The sequence below is a fragment of the Balaenoptera musculus genome, chromosome 14 (genome assembly GCF_009873245.2).
Source record: "Balaenoptera musculus isolate JJ_BM4_2016_0621 chromosome 14, mBalMus1.pri.v3, whole genome shotgun sequence".
NCBI classification, from domain to species: Eukaryota; Metazoa; Chordata; class Mammalia; order Artiodactyla; family Balaenopteridae; genus Balaenoptera; species Balaenoptera musculus.
In genome coordinates this window covers 35,692,529-35,714,500 of record NC_045798.1, presented here as the reverse complement: position 1 = coordinate 35,714,500, position 21,972 = coordinate 35,692,529, and the positions used below count along the sequence as shown (strand labels likewise).

General features: G+C 38.2%; 1 protein-coding gene across 3 annotated transcripts in view; it reads right to left on the bottom strand.

The window, feature by feature from the left end:
* MYOM1 (myomesin 1) overlaps positions 1 to 21,972 on the bottom strand; it is a 136,181-nt gene that overhangs the window by 110,001 nt on the left and 4,208 nt on the right. For all 3 annotated transcript variants that reach the window (XM_036875048.1, XM_036875046.1, XM_036875047.1), the window contains exon 2: positions 20,409 to 20,733. In XM_036875048.1, coding sequence (XP_036730943.1) covers positions 20,409 to 20,710 — 302 coding nt within the window. In that variant the 5' untranslated portion in view covers positions 20,711 to 20,733. The remainder of the gene's footprint in view (positions 1 to 20,408; positions 20,734 to 21,972) is intronic.

Genomic DNA, 21,972 nt, shown 5'->3' with positions numbered 1-21,972 from the left:
ATCCCACCCAAGTAGGCCATCACAGAGCACCGAGCTGAGCTCCCTGTGCTATACAGCAGGTTCCCACTAGCTATCTATTTTACACATGGTAGTGTATTTATGTCAAATTTCATGGCTTTTCCCCCTTTAAAATTTCGAGGGAAAGTGGCAGTGCTTTGGTAATAGTTCCAAATACCCTTTGCTGTTAAGTTAATGTTGGAAATTTAGGTGGTCTACATAAATGGTTTGGATACATTGTGTATCCAAATGCTTTCAGGGGATTGATACAAAAGCAGATTTTCTGTATTGGGAGCCCAGGCAATTCTGATGCAGGGCCTCTAGGTTCAACTTGAGGCCTTTATGTAGTGTAGACAGACTCCGTCTGAAAGGACTCTGAGTTCATCAAACAACAGAGTTAATATACTTTCTGTGAACACACAGCATAGAGTGACTCGGAAAGTTACAGGTTTGATAAAGAACCCTTTGTTAGTGCTGTTGCACACAAAAATCCACCCACCCATGCACACTGGTGCGAGTGTACACTTGGAGGTAGTTATTATTCTAATAAACCAAAAACTGTGTTAGCAGAGTGGAAAACATGACAGCAGAGATTGCACCTAGAGAAAAGAATTGATGAAATTAAAAGGACAATCTTAATCTATATAGTTCTTGAATGAAATGACGTGCATTTTCTTTCAAATATATAGAATTTGGCATAAATTTCAGAAGTTCATGGACTCTGTGAACACTCCATGGGCTCAGGCTAAAAGCCTCTCATCTACATTGTAATGAAAGATACTCACAATAGGAAGCTGTACAGGAACTCTCTGTACTATCCTTGTAACTTTTCTACAGACTTGAACTGATTCTAAAATTAAAAGTTAATATTAAAAAGGTCCCTGGTGTAGAGAAAATTTGAAGACAAAGTGAAGCATGTGAGTGGTGTGGCATGGAAAAAGCCAGCTGCCCAGTTAAAACAGCAAAACCTTCCAAAGTGTCCAAACCTTGATCGTTTCCCAGTCTTTAAAAAGCATTAGCAAAAGCAAAGAGATTATCTAAATCAAAAGAAGACAGTACATATACAGAGTACAAAATGGATACATAATAATGCAAATAATCCTATGCCCTGCTAAGCAAGTAGCACAGACCTGCAGGGCTTCTAGGAAGTACAGGGGGTGCAAAGGTAGCCTGAGAGTATAGGGTGGGCTACTGTCTTTAATTCCTGGAGTGGAGTTGTAGCACAGAAATGGCAAACCTTTTCCTCTCCCACTAACTACCCCCTCCCCTAGGGTGAATATCTAGCTCTTATTCTATGATCAGCATTAATGCCAAAGGTTAGAACCTTGAATTCAAAATTGTGGATTGGTTACCAATTGGAAGGCTTAGTGAAATTTGTTCCTGGCTGGCTGTTCCAGGCAGCAGCAAAATGATTGCATTCTATACCCCTAGCAGGTTACAAAGTACAGGCTGTGCTAATACAGTTCTAAGTTTAAAGTGGTATTTTCCTTCACTCCTTTAATTCCATTACTATACAAAATAAAATTAATTATGGAGTCTGTTTCATTTTTTTCTATTTATAGAACATTTGCATTTTCTAATTTTTCTTCTGTTTTTCTGTTTTTGCTCTTTTTACTTTTTACTTTCATTCTACTATCTGCAGTCATATTCTCATGAGCTCATATTTTCAATGTTTATTTATATCAAAACAGCTGTGATTTGTCATTCTTTTTCTTGTACTGTTGTTCCTTTTTTTCTGTCATTTTCCCTTTAAGATAAACCTTTAAAATGATTCACTTATTACATAGAATGTGCCAGAATGTGATTATTCCATTCTCACAAGTAAATCACAGCAGATGATTTTTAATAGTTAAACTTTATGGTAAAGATTCATGGTACTATCATCAGTTTCACATAATATTTCATTTGGAACAAAAGGCTTCAAAAAAAGCATTATGATTTTATATATTATATAGTATTATTTAGAAAATCATATATTATATAGTATTATTTAGAAAATCCAAAGTATTTAGAAAATATCAAACACTTGTTATGCTCTCTAAAGTTTCTTCAAGCTTTTGAATCCTAACAAAAAAAGAGTGTGTGAAGGATTAGATGTTAAAATACTGTGCCAACAGACTATTTGGTAATGCTAAGTCATTTATCGAAGTTAACAAACAAAACTAAATCAGAGAAACAAAGTTTTAAGGAACTGACTATGCAATAATCAGTGTAACTAATTATTTGAAGGAAAGCCATGTCTATTTTGTTATGACCCAGGAACACTGAAGTCTAACATCTTATTCTATTGAATTTTAAAGTCAAATAATGTTTTTAGAGGAGTTCAATAGATATGTAAAACTTAAATTTCTTTTTTTAAATTTAAATTTCTTTGAAGTTACATCAAAGAGCTAAATAAGGGCTTGCTAACCTCTTGGGCTTTTAGTTGTATCTAAATTTTGAAAATAATACTCTGTCTTATAAGTCAGTTTTTGAGTAGACACTTAACTTGATATGTATGGATGAATGTGGGTCTTTTAACTATTAAAACTATATTTAACGGGACTTCCCTGGTTGCTCAGTGGTTAAGAAGCCACCTGTCAATGCAGGGGACACGGGTTCAACCCCTGGTCCAGGAAGATCCCACATGCCGCAGAGCAACTAAACCCATGTGCCACAACTACTGAGCCTGTGCTCTAGAGCCAGCGCGCCACAACTACTGAGCCCACGTGCTGCAACCGCTGAAGCCCATGCGCTCGGAGCCCGTGCTCCGCAACAAGAGAAGCCACCGCATTGAGAAGCCTGTGCATCGCAACGAAGAGTAGCCCCCGCTCGCAGCAACTAGAGAAAGCCCACGTGCGGCAACAAAGACCCAATGCACCCAAAAATAAATAAAATTTTTTTTAAAAACCCCTAAATTTAATGTTCTTTATGTCTTAAATCTTGAATCTTTCTGAACTTCAATTTATGAAGGCAGGGAAACTAAGCTATAGGTAAGGATTGATTTGCGTGTGCATGGGTGCACCCATGTGTCTGTAACTGTGTCTAGGTACATCTACCTGTACTCTGCTACTAATTGTGGTATGTCCTCTTAATATGTCTAAAGTTAGCAGAATTTAAAGAAGTATCATGGTGTGTATGACATCATAACACCTATGACCAGCAGCACCACAGAGAAGGGATGTAGCCCAGGTACAGAAAGCTCTTTCTGGAAATGTCCCAGGGACTCAGAAATAGACTTGCACCTCCATCCAGTTCAAATACAAACAACAACAACAACAAAAACAACATAACCTTCCGCTCTTACAGCTTCATAATTATTCTTAACAGGAATAGCAAGAACAAAACTACTTATAGAATCTCAGAACTGGAAGAGATCTCAGAGATATTTATACCACACTCATTTTATAGATGTGGAAGACCTGGAATATCTTTGTAACTTGCCCAGGTTCATACAGCAAGTTGGTAGGTGAATTAGGACTAGCATCCACCTAGGTTAGTGTTCTTTCCACTACATCAGTGGTCTCTAACTTTTGTGACTGAGTCCTCTCAATCCAAAAATATTGGGGGCATGCCACCTGTATATATCTGTTTATTTATAAATTCTACACATTTACTGCTGTATAAATATTCTCACTTTATGAAATTCAATCAAAAGAAAAATTTTATGGGCCAAATTTGACTTTTTAAAAAATACAGAAGTGCTCATATTTCTTCCTACACTTCCATGGCTTGCCTTCATGGATTCCCCACTTTGGAAACCACAACACCATGTCACACTGCCCATAATGACTCTGATGTTGATTTGCTATTACTGAATTTATTCACATCAATTGAGGTTATGAAATCATCACAGTCCAATGAAAAATAAAGCATTAAAAAACTCATTAAACTTTACATGAAGTAAAATGCTAGTTCTTTAAAGTTATGTTGTCCTAGTTCCCCAGGATGAGTAACTTTATTCACACTTATGTTAAGTATGGATCTACTTAATGGCTATATTACTTTCTAAAAAAATTATGACAACCTATCAGCATGTTTCAGAAAAAATGATCGGCTGTAGACACGCATCCCTATATGCCTACGGTTATATTGTATTATTGGTTTCCCTCTCTATCTTTCCCATTGCCTATGACTATTCAAGGAGGTGGATGGCCTAAGTTACCTTTGTATACTCAGTACTGTGTGCACTGCCTGATAGTGTTCAATAAACTTATTGAATGAAGTGAAATCAAGATTCATCCTCCTGTAATCATACCCTATCTCAGTGATTCTCAACCCTGACTTGCCATCAGAATCAGCTGAGGAGCTAATAAAAATGACCAATGCAGAGGTGGGACTTCTAGTATGGTGGAGTGAGTAGTTCAGCAGTTTCTCTCCCCAAAAAGCAATGATAAAACTGGATACAATTGTCAAAACCAACCCATTCAGGGCTCTGAAAATCAACCAAAGGCATACACTACACTGACAAGTGCTTATTCATAAAAAGATACTGAACTTCAGGTATGAATAAGTGGAAGTCTGTGTGACATTCTTGCCTAGTCTTTCTCCACCCCCCACCCCCCAGCTCAATCCATAAGGTAGTTCTACCAAGGTGGGAAAAGGTGAGAAAATCATAATGTTCACTGCCAGAGGGGTTGACTTGACTTGGAGCAGAGCATGATAAACCTCCACAACCAGCAACATTGTGAGTAACACGAGCCATCTAAGTGGCAAACAAACAAGGGAAGACCAGCAGCTCAATCAATCACAGCATGCAATCACGGTTGGAGCAAGCAGCAGACTGGCAGGTCAGCCTGAAATTTAACAGGAAGATTTGAAAAATAAGACCACCATGGGGGGACTTCCCTGGTGGCGCAGTGGTTAAGAATCCACCTGCCAACGCAGGGGACATGGGTTCGAGCCCTGGTCCGGGAATCCCACATGCCACGGAGCAACTAAGCCCGTGTGCCACAACTACTGAGCCTGTGCTCTAGAGCCCACATGCCACAACTACTGAGCCCGTGTGCTACAACTACTGACGCCTGCACGCCTAGAGCCTGTGCTCCACAGCAAAGACAAGCCACTGCAATGAGAAGCTCACACACCACAACAAAGAGTAGCCCCACTCGCCGCAACCAGAGAAAGCCTGCACACAGCAACGAAGACCAACGCAGCCAAAAAAAAAAAGACCACCATGGGGGCCTTCATAAGCTCTCCATGTGCCTGAATAGAAAAAAACTGGAGAGGGCTCAGGTTATCCACACATCATTGGCTAACTGTAAACCTGTGTACATGTGCAGAGGAGACACAAGAGAGTCTAGAGGTAGGCAAATCCAGGGCATACATACTTTAAAATTACCTGAACTTCAAATGTGCTCCCCAACACACACACAGATCTATTGCCAGAAGATGGAAACTTTACTGTCTTGAGATGCTTGAGCACAGTGTCTGACCATTCATTGATTGGCCATTAATCTGTGCAAATACAAGGTGATCCCTATGAATTCAGGCTTAAAAATGAGAATGACAATTTTTTAAAAAAACTAAACAGAGACATCAGCAGTAACACAGTGCTAGGTAAACAGATTCTATAAATGTGTTTAGGCAAGTAATTAAACAAAAACAAAACAGAGCAACAACACATTTAGGGGAAAATTCAGAATCCAGAATTACTACAGTATATTATCTAACAGGTCCCATTTTCTTCTTTTTTTTTTTTTGGCTGTGCTGGGTCTTTGTTGCTGTGTGTGGGTTTTCTCTAGTTGTGGCGAGCAGGGGATACTCTTCATTGCGGTACACAGGCTACTTATTGCAGTGGCTTTTCCTGTTGCGGAGCCCGGGCTCTAGGCACGTGGGCTTCAGTAGTTGTGGCTCGCAGGCTCTCGAGCACAGGCTCAGTAGTTGTGGCACACGGGCTTAGTTGTTCCGTGGCATGTGGGATCTTCCCAGGCCAGGGATTGAACCTGTGTCCCCTGCGTTGGCAGGCAGATTCTTAACCACTGTGCCACCAGGGAAGCCCCCAACATGTTCTGTTTTCAATTACAACAAAAATTATGAAACACGACAAGAAATAGGAAAGTGTGACACACACCAGCAGAAAAAAATCAGTAAATAAAAAAGGTCTCCAGCTGCACCCTGATGTTGGACTTAGCAAACAAAGATTTCAAAGCAGTAATAAGAAATACGTTCAAAGGCCAATAAAGGAAACCATGTTTAAAGAATTAAAGGAAAGTATTATAATAATGACCCAAAAAGAGAGAATGTCAACAAAGAGATAGGAATTATAAAATAGAAGCAAATGTATATTTTGGAGTTTAAAAGTACAATGACTTAAATGAAAAATTTATTAAATGGACTCAACAGATTTTATATAGAAGAATAAAAAAAATCAGTGAACCTGAAGATAGAAATTATCTAATCTAAAAAAAAAAAACAGAAAAAGAATGAAGAAAAAATTTTAAAGCCTCAGAGATCTGTTAGACAACCTTAAACATACCAATATATGAGTCATGGTAGTACTGGAAAGAGGAGAGAGAGAGAAAAGGTAGGAAAATATATTTGAAGAAATAATGGACTAAAATTCCCCAAACTTGATGAAAATATTAATCTATGGATCCAAGATACTCAACAAACCCAAGTATGATACTCACAAAGAGATACACGTGTAGATATATCATATATAGTCAAACTGTTGAAAGCAAAAGTCAGAGAGAAAACTTCAAAGCACCAAGAGTAAAATGATTCATCACATACAAGAGAACAATGTATTAATGATTGACTTCACATCAGAAACGATACAACCCACAGGCATTTGTATGACATATTTAAGTGCTGGGGGAAAAAGTAAATCAAGAATTCTATATCCAGCAAAACTATTCCTCAAAACTGAAAGCAAAGACATTGCCAGACAAAGACCGAGAGAATCCATTGCTAGCAGACCTGTCTTACAAGAAATGGTAAAGCAAATCCCTCATGTTTAAAGAAAATGACACCAGACAGTAATTTGAATCCACATCAAAAAATAAAGAGCACCAGGAAGTAAATAACTGGTTAAATATATAAGCATACGTATATTTCTATTTTCTTAAATTCTTTGAAAGACATAAGATTACATAAAACAATACTTATCACACTGCACTGTTGGGTTTATAACATATACAGTTGTAAGGCATATGATAACAGTACAAAGGATAAGGGAGGAAATGGAACTATATTGGAGCAAAGTTTCTAAATTTTACTGGTATGAAGTTAATATAAATCTGAAGTAGATTGTGATTAGTTAATATGTATATTATAATTTCTAAAGCAATCCCTTAAGAAAATAATAAAAAATAGAGTCAAGAAAGAAAGGAATTAAACGGTACACTAAAAATATCTATTTAACACAAAACAAGGCAGTAAAGGAGAAACAAATGAACAAAAGAGATATGAGATATGCAGAAAAAAATAACAAAACTGGTAAACATAAGTCCAACCATAGCAGTAATTTTATTAAATGTGAATGGATTAAAAACTCCAAGGAACAGCAGAGATTGTCAGAATGAATTTTTAAAAATCCAACTATATGCTGCTACAAGAGCCACATTCTAAATTCAAAGACACATATTGTTAAAGTAAAAGGATGAAAAAGATATACCATGCAAATAATAACCATAAGGAGCTGGAGTGGCTATATTAATATCAAACAAAATATACTTTTAACTAGGAAATATTACTAGAGACAAAGAGGGACATTTCATAATGATAGGAAGGTCAATTCCTCAAAAAAATATAACAATTATATATGAACATGCACCTGCCAACAGAGCCCTAAAATATATGAAGCAAAAAATGACAGAATTGAAAGAAAAAATAGAAAATTGAAAATAGCTGGAGATTTCAATACCCCACTTTCAATAACTGATAGAACAACTAGACAAAAATCAGCAAGGACATAGGAGACTTGAATAACACTATCAATCAACTTGATGCAACTGACCTTTCTAGAATACTTTACCCAATGACAACAAAGTACATATTCTTTTAAACATTCTCCAGGAGAATTTATATGCTAACTCACAAAACAATCTCAATCCATTTAAATGAATTTAAACCATACAAAATATATTCTCTGATAACAGAAAAATTAAGTAAGAATCTACAACAGTAAGAAATTTAGAAAATCCTCATATATCAGGAAACTAACAACATATTTCTAAATTACCCACAAGGGAAAAGAAATCACAAGGGAAATTAGAAAGTATTTTGAACTACATGAAAACAAAAACACAACATATCAAAATTTATGGGATAAAGCTAAAGCAGTTATTAGAGGTAAGTTTATAGCTTTAAGTGTCTATATTAGAAAAGAAGAAAAGTCTCAAATTAATAACTTAAGCTTTCATTGTAAGTTAGAAAAAAATTAAATATGAAGCAAGTAGAAGGTAGATATAATAAAGATTAGGGAGGAAATCAATAAAATAGAAAACAGAACAACAACACATAAAATCAGTGAAACAAAAGTTGGTTCATTGAAAAGATCAAGAAAATTGACAAACCTTACACTAGATTAACCATGAAGAAAGAGAGAAGACACAAATTATCAAGAACAAGAATAAAAGAGGAGACCACTACCAACCCCACATAAATTAAAAGGCTCACAAGGAAGTATGATAAATGCACTTATGCCAAAAATTTAGACAACTTAAATGAAATGGAAAAATTCCCATAAAGATTCAAACTACAAAAACTAACTCAAGAAGAAATTAAAAATCAGAACAGATCAATAACAAGTAAAGAAACTGAATTAATAATTTAAAATCTTTGCACAATGAAAAGCCCAGGCCCATATGTTTTCACAGATGAATTCCATGGAATATGTAAAGAAGAAACAAACAAATCATTTCCATATATTTTCAAAAATAGAAGAGAACTTATTCTATAAGGCCAGTATTACCTGATATCAAAGCCAAACGAAAACATTATAATAAACAAAAAAAAAAAACACAGACCAATAGCCTTCAAGAACACAGGTACAAAAATCCTTCACAAAATATTAGTAAACTGAATCCAGCAACATATAGCCAAGTGGTATTTATTCCAGGAATGCAAGGTCGATTTAACAATTGAAAATCAATCAGTGTAATATACCATATTAACAGAATAAAAAACAAAAAAAATTATCACTTCAATAGATGCAAAAGAAGTATTTGACAAAATTCAGCATCCCTTCATGTTAAAAACTCTCAACAAAAGAGGAATAGAAGGGAAGTTCCTCAATCTGATAAAGACCATCTATGAAAAATCTAGAGCAAGTATCATATCTAATAGTAAAAAATTAAATCCTTTCTTCCTAAGACAGTAAGGGAACAAGGGTGTGATATTTGCTCTTGCCACTTCTCTTCAACATTGTACTGAAGTTCACATTATACTGAAGAATAGCCAAGGCAATTAGTAAAAAAAAAATTGAAAAAATTGGAAAGCAAGTCTACCTTTAGTTATGGATGATATAATCCTACATGTAAAAAATGCTAAGGAATACAAACACACACACATGCACACACACACAAATGCTACTACTAATAAATGAGTTCAGCAAGGTAACAGGATACAGAATCAAAACACAAAAATCAATTATACTTCTGTTTACTAGCAATGAACAATGCAAAAATAAAATTAAGATAACTCCATTCACAATACTATCAAAAAGAATAAAATATTTAGGAATAACTTTAACATAGAAGTATAACACTTCTACACTGAAAATTACAAAACATTATTATGATAAGTGAAACAAAATCTAAATAAACAAATATCCCATGTTCATGGATTGAAAGAGTCAACATTGTTAAAACACACACATTTTTCAAAATTGATTTACAGTTTCAACGTAATTCTTATCATATTGCCAGCAGACTTTTCTCTTTGTAGAAATTAACAAGGTGATCTTAAAATTTATATGGGAATATGAAGGAATTACATAGGCAAGATTTTTTTTTGTAGAAGAGGAACTAAGTTTGAGAACTTACATCTACCAATTTCAAAACTCTTTATAAAGCAATAATAATTAAGAAAGTGTGGTGCTGGCATAAGGACAGGCCTACAGATCCATGCAACAGAATTGAGAGTCCATATATAAACCTTTTTACTTATGGTCAGTTAAATTTTGATAAAGGTGCTAAGGAAGTTAAGGGGGAAAGGATAGTCTTTTCAACAAATGGTGCTGGGACAATTGTATATCCATAAGTGAAGGGATGGATTTAGAACTTTACTCAACATCACATACAAAAAATTAATTCAAAATGGATTATTTCTAAATGTAAAGTAAAATTATAAAACTCAGAAGATAAGAGAAATTCTTTATGATGTTGAGTTAGTCAAAGAGTTCTTAGATATAACATTAAAAGCATGATTAAAAAAGGAAAGAAAGTGATGAACTGAACTTCATCAAATGTAAAAGTTCTGGTCTTTGAAGGACACTGTTAGAAGAATGAAAAGACAAGTCATAGAATGAGAGAAAATATTTGCAAACATCAATAAAGGAATTGTATATAAAATATTTAAATAACTCTAATGATTCAATAATAAGCAGAAAAAAATCCAATTTAAAAATGGGCAAAAGATTTGAGCAGGCATTTCACCAAAGAAGATACACAAATGGCTACCACGCACATTAAAAAGATGGTCAACATCGTTAGCCATTAAGTAAGCACAAGTTATAACCACAATGAGACCCCATTACACACCCAAAAGAATGGCTATAAAAAATAAGACAGAAAATAACTAATGTGGATAAACTGGAATCCTTGTACCTTAGCATGTGAATGTAAAATGGTATAGCTGCTTTGGAAAAGAGTAGTTTCCTGTAATAACATAAACTTAGCACACAACCCAGCTGATATTTTAGAATGTGCAAAAGAAGGTTCACTTCAAACAGAAAGCCTTAACTTTGTGTAATAATTTCATTTATTCAACAGAAAACTTATTTAGTATCCACTGTGTGCACAATAGCGTGCTTGAAGCCAGGGTGGGAGGGGGATATGAAGATAAATTAGATAAATTAATGACTCTTGTTAGGACTTCTGTGGTGGCGCAATGGTTAAGAATCTGCTTGCCAATGCAGGGGACACAGGTTCGAGCCCTGGTCCGGGAAGATCCCATATGTCACAGAGCAACTAAGCCTGTGCGCCACAACTACTGAGCCTGTGCTCTAGAGCCTGTGAGCCACAACTACTGAAGCCCACAACTACTGAAGCCACAACTACTGAAGCCTAGAGCCCATGCTCCGCAACAAGAGAAGCCACCACGATGAGAAGCCTGTGCACCACAGCGAAGCGTAGCCCCCGCTCTCCCGCAACTAGAGAAAGCCCGCGCGCAGCAATGAAGACCCAATGCAGCCAAAAATAAATAATAAAATAAAATTAATTAATTAAAAAAAAAAGACTCTTGTTTTCTGAGAGCTTTACCATCTAGTAGGCGAGTAAATGCTACCAGGCCTGATGTGTTGAATTATGTCAATCAAGGAAGAAAGGATGGAAGGACAGAAGGAAGGCAGGCAGATAAGCAGAAAGATTAGAGCAAACAAAAGTTGAATTCACAGGCTTGGAGACAATTTCTGTCTGGGGTTATCAGGGAATCCTTTGTGGAAGAGCTGGACATTAAAAGATGGGTAGGTCATCCCAGGATGACACAGAGATATGTGCAAAAGCTTGAAAATAGAAGTTCCATTTTCATTGCTGACTTATCTATGTGTTGCCATTAGACTTTACTGAGTCGCCACAAAGGAGCTGAACTCATTTTTATTATTCTAACAATTTTCCTTTAAAACCGCTTCTTCATATATATTTACAACCTAGCACTGCTGCGTATAAACAAAATGCTCAGCTGTTTTCCAGAAGGGAGGAAAAGGTGGTGGTTTTACTGAACTATGGGTCAGCTTCTAGTAAACTGTCCTTCTTGGCTGTCTTTGGTCATTTGGTCAGCCCCTCCTCCTCAGGGCTTCTGGGATCAGAGGGTCCATCTCTTTCATCTTCAGAACCCCCTGGAGGGTCAGGAACAAGCACTTGGGGTTTGCAGTCTCTTTTCTCATTTCTATCTTTCTATCAGCTGCATTTTTCCCTGTTGCAAAACTTGAAAGACTGTACTTTCCCTGGGTTTTGTGAAAGGTTGTTTTGGGTCTACTTTTGATATACAGCAGCTTCGTCCTACATTCCTCCTTTGGTATGGGTATCATGTCAGCCTCAACACTTTCTACTGACCTTTTGATTCTCCTGTTTCCCAATCTAAACTCTTAAGGAACTTTCAGGAGAACATCAAAGTTAGTGGATAAGCAGGAGGCTTTGAGTCCTTTTTTCACTAATATACTTTCCAGAAAAGGTCTCTTATAAGATACAAGCACGAATTTAGTTTGATCAACATCATCCTTGAAATTTACTGACATGCAGTATCATAATAAATAACAGTCCCTTGGCCTTTCTTTCTGTCTTTGCATTATTTACCTTATAGTTATCCTGTTTTCCTCTCTATTTCAGTCTCTCAGCATAAAAATATCTCATTTTTACTTTTATTTTTATTTATTTATTTATTTATTTATAAATATTTCAGCTTTTTTTTTTTTAAACTTTGGGTTTATTTTATTTTATTTATTTATTTATTTATTTATGGCTGTGTTGGGTCTTCGTTTCTGTGCGAGGGCTTTCTCCAGTTGCGGCAAGTGGGGGCCACTCTTCATCGTGGTGTGTGGGCCTCTCACTGTCGCGGCCTCTCTTGTTGCGGAGCACAGGCTCCAGACGCGCAGGCTCAGTAATTGCGGCTCACGGGCCTAGTTGCTCCGCGGCATGTGGGATCTTCCCAGACCAGGGCTTGAACCCGTGTCCCCTGCATTGGCAGGCAGATTCTCAACCACTGCGCCACCAAGGAAGCCCATTTATTTATTTTTAATTTATTTATTTTATTTATTTATTTTTGGCTTTTTTGGGTCTTCGTTGCTGCGCGCGGGCTTTCTCTAGTTACGGAGAGCGGGGGTTTCTCTTCATTACAGCGTGCAGGCTTCTCACTGTGGTGGCTTCTCTTGTCGCAGAGCACGGACTCTAGGCACGCGGGCTTCAGTAGTTGTGGCTTGTGGGCTCTAGAGCGCAGGCTCAGGAGTTGTGGCACACGGGCTTAGTTGCTCTGTGGCATGTGGGATCTTCCTAGACCAGGGCTTGAACCTGTGTCCCCTGCATTGGCAGGAGGATTCTTAACCACTGTGCCACCAGGGAAGCCAAAATATCTCAGTTTTAGTTTTTAAAAAATTTTAGTTACTTAAATAGTAATATAACCACAATTTTTTCTTCTATTTATTGCCTTATTGTTTCCATTATTTAAATTTCTGCTGACAAGTAACATTTTACTCTCCTGTTTAGTAATTTGCCACAGCTAATGTATAGGTAGACATGTCTAAAAACAAATACCAGGGGGGGTCTGAACCACTTCTCAACATGAATGTTAGAATAGTCATGCTCTAGAAAAGGCTAGTGGGTAAAACACTGAGAGACAAATCTTTATGGTTATCACATATACCCTTCAGTTTCTATCCATTCCTGGCTATTTTAGAAATTAATTTAACCCGACTGAGTGAGTAGGCCTATTTTTAAGCAGAAGTGAAAGAGTCCACTCCATATTTCCTAGATATATTATGCAGGACACTTGACCGTAATATCAGGAGATGCCTTATAGAGTCTAGGTCTGTGGACTGAAAATTGTCCAGGGTTGGTAAAAGTTAGCCTTATTAACTTATTTACAAGGCAGCCCAGAAACCCACATTCCACCCCACTCTGAGGATGGTCGCTAGGGTTGACTAGACTTTGCATGAAGGTTACCTTCCTCATTTGAGGTGCTCCTGCTATCTCCTGTTTCAACTAGAAAGGCTGCTGTGGAAAAGGTCAAGCCTGCAGCAAGGGCTCCTTGGGCTCCCACAGCTCAGAGAGCTCTGTGGGGAAGCTAAGTTACACTCACGGCTCGGTCAGCAGTGGACAGAGTTAACATGTTACCTCTGAGCGATGGGAGGTAACTGCATGGCCCTTCCTCCACCTTTGGCTACTCATTCAATTCCCACTCTATGAGGGGACATGTCTTCCTTCTCACAGCCTGATTCACCTGCCTATGGAAGATTAATGCAGAATGGGGGTATCTTGTAGCATCTAAACTTGAATTTAACCTGCAAAAGAGCCTGATGAATAGTATTTTCAATGTAGAAACAAAGCAAATGAAGCAGAGAATGAATCACGTCTTTCTGGGCCTCAGGGTATGTTATCTGTGGAAGGAGGGGCTTGAATTAGATGAGCTTGTGGTCTCTTCCTGCCATTCCACAATTCTATGGATCTACAAACTGCCAATTGTATGAAACTGGTATTACCAGGAATGATACTCCTAGTTCTCTCTCCGCAAACAAGTTGCAGGTTTACAGCAATGAGAGTCGGAGATTGATGCGTGGTGAAGGCTACTCTCTTTGGACGCAGGGTTTATTTTGGGGATTCAGAACACAACTCAATTGCCGTTTAAAGAAGGAACTGGCAATAAACCTGTCCATTTCTGGGCGGAATAAAAAAGAATAACTGGCTTTCTGCTATCATTAGATGTTTCCCCTGATCTTCTCCTGTCATATAGGAAGTAATATGACTCATCATTTTCTTAGTACTTAAATTCTGGAAGACAAATCCCAGAATGCTGTATTTGCTACCCAGAAACTTATGGTGTCTTTTCCTTATATATAATAGTTAAATCTTTCTTTAGAGAAGAGGCTATATCTTAATCCTTCTTACCCTATTCTATTTTTTATTGCTTCCATAACATTTATTACCTTTTAGCATGATTTAAATTCAGTGTCCTTTTTATTATATTTATTGTTTATGACCTATCTCTCCATGCTAAAATATATGCTCCAAGAGGGCAGGAATCTTTGTCAGATTTATTCAGTAATTTATCCCAAGTACCTAGAGCAGTGCTTAGCACACAGGAGGCACTCAGTAAATATTTACTGAATGAATGAACAATACCTAAACCTCACTAAACGGTCCCTGTGTGCCCGCTATTATACTACACACCTTACACGATTATCTCTTTTAGGGCTGCCAACATGAAGAACAATCATTTTCCTCATTTTACAGATGAAGAAACTGAGAGTTTTCAGGCATATCCAAAGTCGCAAGTGTAATTGCATGTAAGCACAGGCTTGTTTGACCCCAAAGACTATCCACTTGCCATTACGTTAGAACATCTAGAAATGGAGATATAGAAAATGGACACTAATCCGATACCCATAGCTGAGGTCAAGACACACAAATGTCCACAAGGCAGCAGACTTCTTTGGTAGCATCGTTTGAAACCACACTGGGTTGGGAAAGAGAGCAAGTCTTCAGGTCCCCCTCAGTCCCTGCTGTAATCAGATCCATCAATAAAAGACAGGGGTTTGTGTTTTGTGGTCTCTGTTTTTAGCATTGGTATCTTCTGTGAGAATTACAACTGGTTTGAACATTAGCACATTAGTTCTCTGCAAAGTCTAGAAGTTTCAAAAGAGGTTATGATCTGGGTAACAACCAAGGGTCAATCAATGTGACAATGTGACATGAGTGTAGGTGAGGGGCACAATTTAAGGTTATGCACAGTGCCCAGGGCAAGTCACTCATGTTTCAGTTTTCTTATTCCCAAAGTGGTGTCTTCCAGAGCCCTTGTGAGTCTCCAGGTCTGATTCTAAGTGACAGTTAAAGAGTGTGTAAGGTTCCAGGTTTGGCATTCATAATGCCCCTGGGATTTTCTAGCTATTGTTTCTACCTATTGTTCCCTGCTCTAAATCTTGGTTTCTCCAGGAGAAGCAGGGGAAAGAAAAGGAAGCATAATGCAAAACTACACATTGGTGCTTCAAGAAAAATATGGTAGCCATGTAGTCAAGGGGAGTTACTGGGAACTTGTAGAAAGGGTGGGGGACTTGGGGTAGGTTGGGGTGCTCAAGTCACTATTCCACTATTTGTTAGTGTAAGGAAGAAAAGTCATTTAATCTCTTTGGTCTCCAATTCTCTCATTTAAAAAAAATATTTTCTTATTCTTTGTACATTTTTTTTGTGCTATTTTAAAAATTTGTTTATTTATTTATTTGGCTGCGTTGGGTCTTTGTTGCTGCTCATGGGCTTTCTCTAGTTGCGGCGAGCAGGGGCTACTCCTCGTTGAGGTACACGGGCTTGTCATTGTGGTGGCTTCTCTTGTTGAGGAGCACGGGCTCTAGGCGCGTGGGCTTCAGTAGTTGTGGCTCACGGGCTCAGTGGTTGTGGCTCATGAGCTCTAGAGCACAGGCTCAGTAGTTGTGGCGCACGGACTTAGTTGTTCCACAGCATGTGGGATCTTCCCAGACCAGGGCTCAAACCCATGTCCCCTGCATTGGCAGGCAGAGATTCTTAACCACTGCACCACCAGGGAAGTCCCTCCAATTTTCTCATTTTAAAAATGAGGATAATAATTTCTACTTCTCAGAGTTACTGTAAAGTGGTATAGAGAATGCTATGCTGAACGGCATCATATGGGCTGGATTATAATCTGTTTAGAATCAGACAATCTGATGCCTACCATTACCACAGAAGGTTGAGGGGCCCATCACCCAAGAACTGTGCTGTGTTGTTCTCTGGTTTCTGGAAGTTATTCATTTCTACTTATCAAGCATAACAAAATATTTCTTTTTTACTTCCATCTTACTCAAAAGAAAGGATGGCACCCTGATTTCCATATACCACATTCCCTGTAAACATCTTCCTTATTTCATCCTAATTCCTTAGAAAGGGATCTTCAGGTCACACACTGGGCTGTCTGATATTTATATGTAGACTTTTTAGTGCAGTGGTTGTGACCTTTGTTGAACCACAGAGTTCTCTGAGAATCTGATAAAAGCTAGGGCCCTTCTCAGCAAAAAAAAAAAATTTCATCTGTGCCTAATTTTGCATATAATTTGAGATCATCCAAAACTCTGTTGAAACCTATTCATGGACAGAGGCTAAAAACCCTTGCCTAATGGTTGCAAAGTGGTCATGAGTACCATTTCTCCTTTAATCTCTAATAGTATTTGTGAATTACTAACATAAAACAATAGTCTTGTATCATTTTGTTTTCCTGAATTACTTTCTTTAATTTAGTTTTTTTTTTCTCACTGTGACTAAGAACAAAAGCATTTAGAATAAGCCTTCCAGAATTTATTTTATAACCCTTGGCTAAGAATGCAATTGGTAAACCAATCTGAGCTAAAACCACACTGACTCTGAACAAGCCATTGTTCTTAAGTCTTAACTGAGGTCAGCCAAGCCCTGAGCACATATAAATCTCCATAGTTTCCACTTTACTACTGGACATCTAACTACAAAGCAGAGGCTAAAAATAGATCAAGCCTAGTGTTCATATACACTCCACAGAATTGCATTTCCAACCCCACACGAGTTTTAATTAACAACACTCTTCGCAACCAAAGAGAGAGACTTCATTTAGCAGGGAAAAGTTGATCCACTTTGAAAAAGCTAAAATACAACCTGAAGGAATTATGAAGATTTTGAAATGTTCACAGAATATTATCTGCTCCTGTTAGCTCTAGGTCTAAAAAAAGAAAAACTAAAATACCCCTGGGATTAGGTTAGCTTTCTTTTCTTTCATATTGCATTACACAAAGGAAAAAGTATTGACATCTTCTTCCCTTTCTTGTTTCTAGGTCTACATTTCTACTAAGTGGAGTTGCTCAAACATAGCAAGCCATTAATAAATACCTACTTACCTACATAAATACTTATAGAGCAAGAAGGAAGATGTGAGGTCGAGTATAGAAAAATAATTACAGTTCTACTTCCTACACAAAGTTTATTATCTGAGGCTCTTTATAGTTAAAATGGCTAAGTCTTCCAAAGATAATATAGAGCAAATGTTTTCTGGATAAAATATAAAGATGCTCAAAATTTCAATTACTAATATTAGATATAATTTATCAGATTGTAAATAAATATGAATATCGCATCTGTGGTTAAAAAAAGAATTTGTATAAAATTAAAATAATTTTAACAAAATTTAGCAATAGAGTTTAAGAAGTAAAACTCTTTGAATTACAGATTCATAAAACTCTGTAGCCTCTACAGCATTGAGGGAATGAAATAAGTACACAAGGAGTTACCTTAACAACTGTATGGTAATAAAAATACCCATTTTCTACATTTTCTATAGACTTGGCACAGACAGACCAGGAAAATGGATATTTAAAACATAATCTTCTCTATTACAGGACAGCTGCTTTCCTAAATGAGGTTCTTAAACATATGTATGGGACATTCTTCAGGAGAACACAGTGATACTGTCACATAGCATGGTGCTCATTCCCACTTCCTTTGGAAGGCAGGTATTTGAAACAAGAGCTAAAAGAAATGAATTCACCTCCTCACTGACAATATTTCCATATTTGCAGCTAATTTGAGGTCCTTATGAATATCCCCTGGCACACATGACCCATGAAAGTGAGATTGTAAAACGATCCTGTTCCATTTTAAATGGAATTTCAGAACGTTGCCATCACACATTCCAGGTAAACTCCAGAGACTCTGGTACTGAACATGCAGAAGCTCCCAGGAGGTCGATGTCAGTGCCCAGGAATCACAGCCATGGATCAGGTACTGCTTAAACCCACAGGGATTCAGGCGTTTCTGCCTTCAGAAACTGTCCTTACATACAAGCCACCATATTATTTCCTCAGTAACTTTTTTAATTCTCAGAAATAAACACCTTCTCCAGTTGCCCTAACAGATATTTTGTGGACTTAAATTTTGTAAGACAAAATTATATCTGTTTATAACAAATACTGCAACCTATGCCAGATGGAGGAGATTTGAGGCAGCAGGTGATTACTGATCACATAGCCCAGGAATTTTTATGTTTTGAAGTTCAGCAATTCTGTGGACTATAGACAGATGTTTAATAAAATCACATGAATCTTGCAAGTGTGTTTTAATCCCCATGACACATTTTGCTCTGGATATGGAGAAAATAAAAATTGGCTTGGACTGAGAAATTATCTGCCCAGCATTTATCATGCTGCAACAACAAACACAGAGAAACCAAGCTCAAGGTTCACAGGAAATGTGTCTCCCGGGGACACTGCTGCAGTAGAGTGTTGTGATAACCTCCTCCTTTGAGTGACTACAGGCTCACCGAGAAAATTTCTTCTCTAATATCAAACATTATCAGTAGGCTTGCTGTTTGAAATTTTATCAGGAAGAATGAGATATTGCTTTCTTGCGTGGAGGAGTTGCTGTTGACACAGAGAAGCAGCCTTAGTTCCCAGCCCAGGTGCTGAGCTCCACATAAGAGGTTTCTAGATACAACAGTCCTCATTTATCTCAACTTGACTTGTTTCCAAAGCAGCAGGACACTGGATTCATTTTTCAGACCAGACCTGCATCTTAACTCCACTCTTCCTAGAATCCTACTGAAACTCTCTTTTCCTCTGGTGTGTGGTCTCCCTCATTGCAATGGGTTAAATCTAATTTTGTCAGAGTACCAGTTTGCTCCTGGTATTCTTAGGCTGACTGAGATAGGGCCATGTTTTTTATAAAATGCCCTGGCTAAAGAAAATATTTGCTGCTTGAATAATAGCTCGGAATTTTAACCTTGGCTTTCATATATTGAAAGAATAGAACCCATCTCTGCTGTAGTTTGGGATCCTGTGGTCTGTGAATTTCAAATTCTATTCTCATCTACGACTTCCCTGGTGTCGCAGTGGTTAAGAATCCGCCTGCCAATGCAGGGGACACGGGTTTGATCCCTGGTCAGGGAGGATCCCACATGCCACGGAGCAACTAAGCCCGTGAGCCACAGCTACTGAAGCCTGCGCACCTAGAGCCCGTGCTCTGCAACAAGAGAAGCCACCACAATGAGAAGCCTGTGCACCACAACGAAGAGTAGCCCCTGCTCACTGCAGCTAGAGAAAGCCTGTGCGCAGCAACAAAGACCCAACACAGCCAAAAATAAATAAATAAAATAAATTAAAAATAAATAAATAAAATAGGAAGTTAAGACTCTGCATGAGCATTTCTTTAAAAAAAAAAAAATTCTATTCTCGTCTAAGTTGAAATGTTCTCAGGACCAGGAAACCTGCTGTGAGTATTGAAATGAGGTTTCCCAGCTCTGCTGCTGCTGAATATTGAACACGACTTGTGGCAAAACTTCTCTGCTTCTAGCAATATCGCAGTTGGCAATTCAAGCAAGACACCCCAGGGTGGCTGTGAAGCTTTTTGTGAAACTCAGAGAAGGAAGGTAAAGGGAAATCGTAGACATAAGTCCCAGGCCCCCCAAAACATGGCCTTGCTCCATACCTGGTTTAAAGGTAGGGCTGCCAGTAAGAAGATAAGAAAATGTGACATGGGGGAGTTATTCAGAGAATGTGGCTTTGCCCTAAATTTGTAAGGCTGCTTTGGACATACCCATGGGAGTAGCCATAGTCGTAGGCTGAGGCAGTCTTCCGACTGACTGCAGATGAGAGGGCAGACTCGGAGGCCTGGGAAGCCTGCTGCTGGTAGGACGCGGCGGACACCTGGCTGAAGGCCTCAGACTTCTGGCGGTGGGCAGCGGAGGAGCGGCTGCTGTAGGCAGTGGAGCCATGGGTGTAGATGGCCGACCTTTTCTTCTCCTGCTGGTACTGGCTCATGGTGGTGTGAAGGTCTTTGTTGCGGTAGCTGCGATCATAGTGTTCGTGAAGTTTCTGATAAAAAGGCAGAGACATCATGTGCCCCCAGGGAACCAGGCAATCTACAAGAAAACAACAGTTTGGGGGTGAACTATTAAGGAACAAACCCAGCAGAACAATTCATCTAAACCAACATGTAAAAATTAATACTCTTTTATCTGTTCCAAAGAGTAAGTGGAAACTGATGTGAAGGTTAGTTTAGCTGGTTACTCAATAAACTCCTTGCTTCATAGCCCAGATGTACCCCCTCCTATCATTGTGCTGTCTTCTCCTTCTTTTTTTAAATACTTACGAGATCTTTACAAAGTTTCCCTATTGTGCTTTTTCCTTAGACCTTTCATAGCATATATTTCTAATTTTTTGGCATTTCATTCTGACAGGGGCTTCATCTGAGAGAATATGTAATGATGAAGAGTCTGCGGCCAGCCAATGTGGTTTTCATTCAACAAATAATTACTGAGAACCTATTTTGAGCCTGGTACTATTCCAGCACAGGAAATACAGAGATGAACAAAACAAACAAAATCCCTGCTCTGATAACCCTATATACAACCTTATAATCTATTGCAAGAGATAGACAAATAGAGAAAATAAAGTGTAAAGTATATTAGAACCTGCTAAATGCTATAGAGAAAAATAAAACAAGAAGGTGGGATGGGATGCAATTTAAACAGCATCATCAGGGATGATGATGATGACTGAGCATGAAAGTGACATCTGAGCATGAGAATATCTGGGGGGAAGTGTTCTGGTTAGAAGACCATTGCAAAGGCACTGGGGTGTGAGCCTGCCTGTTGTACTCCAGGCATGGCAAATAGGCCAGTGAGGCTGCGTGGAGTGAGGGAGGTGCAGGGAGAGGTATAGAAGATGATGTCAGAGAGGTGGAGGGTGGGGAGGGCAGATAGTGTAGTGTCCTATAGGTGACTGTAAGGACTTTGAATTCTATTCTGAAAGGGCTAAGGAGTCATTGGAAGGTTCTGAGCTGAGAATCACTCTTGCTGAGTCTGAGAATAGACTGTTGAGAGACAAGAGTGAAAGCCAGGAGACCAATTAGAAGGCTGTTATGGGCTGAGTTGTATCCCCCCCAAAATTCATATATAGACATCCTAACCTTTAGTACTTCAGAATGTGACTGTATTTGGAGATAAGATCTTTACAGAAGAAGTGAGGTTAAACTGAGGTCATTAGGATAGGTTCTAATCCAATACAACATGATTGGCATCCCTATAAGGAGAGGAAATTAGGACACAGATATGTACATATACAGAGGGAAGACTGTGTGAAGACACAAGACGATGACC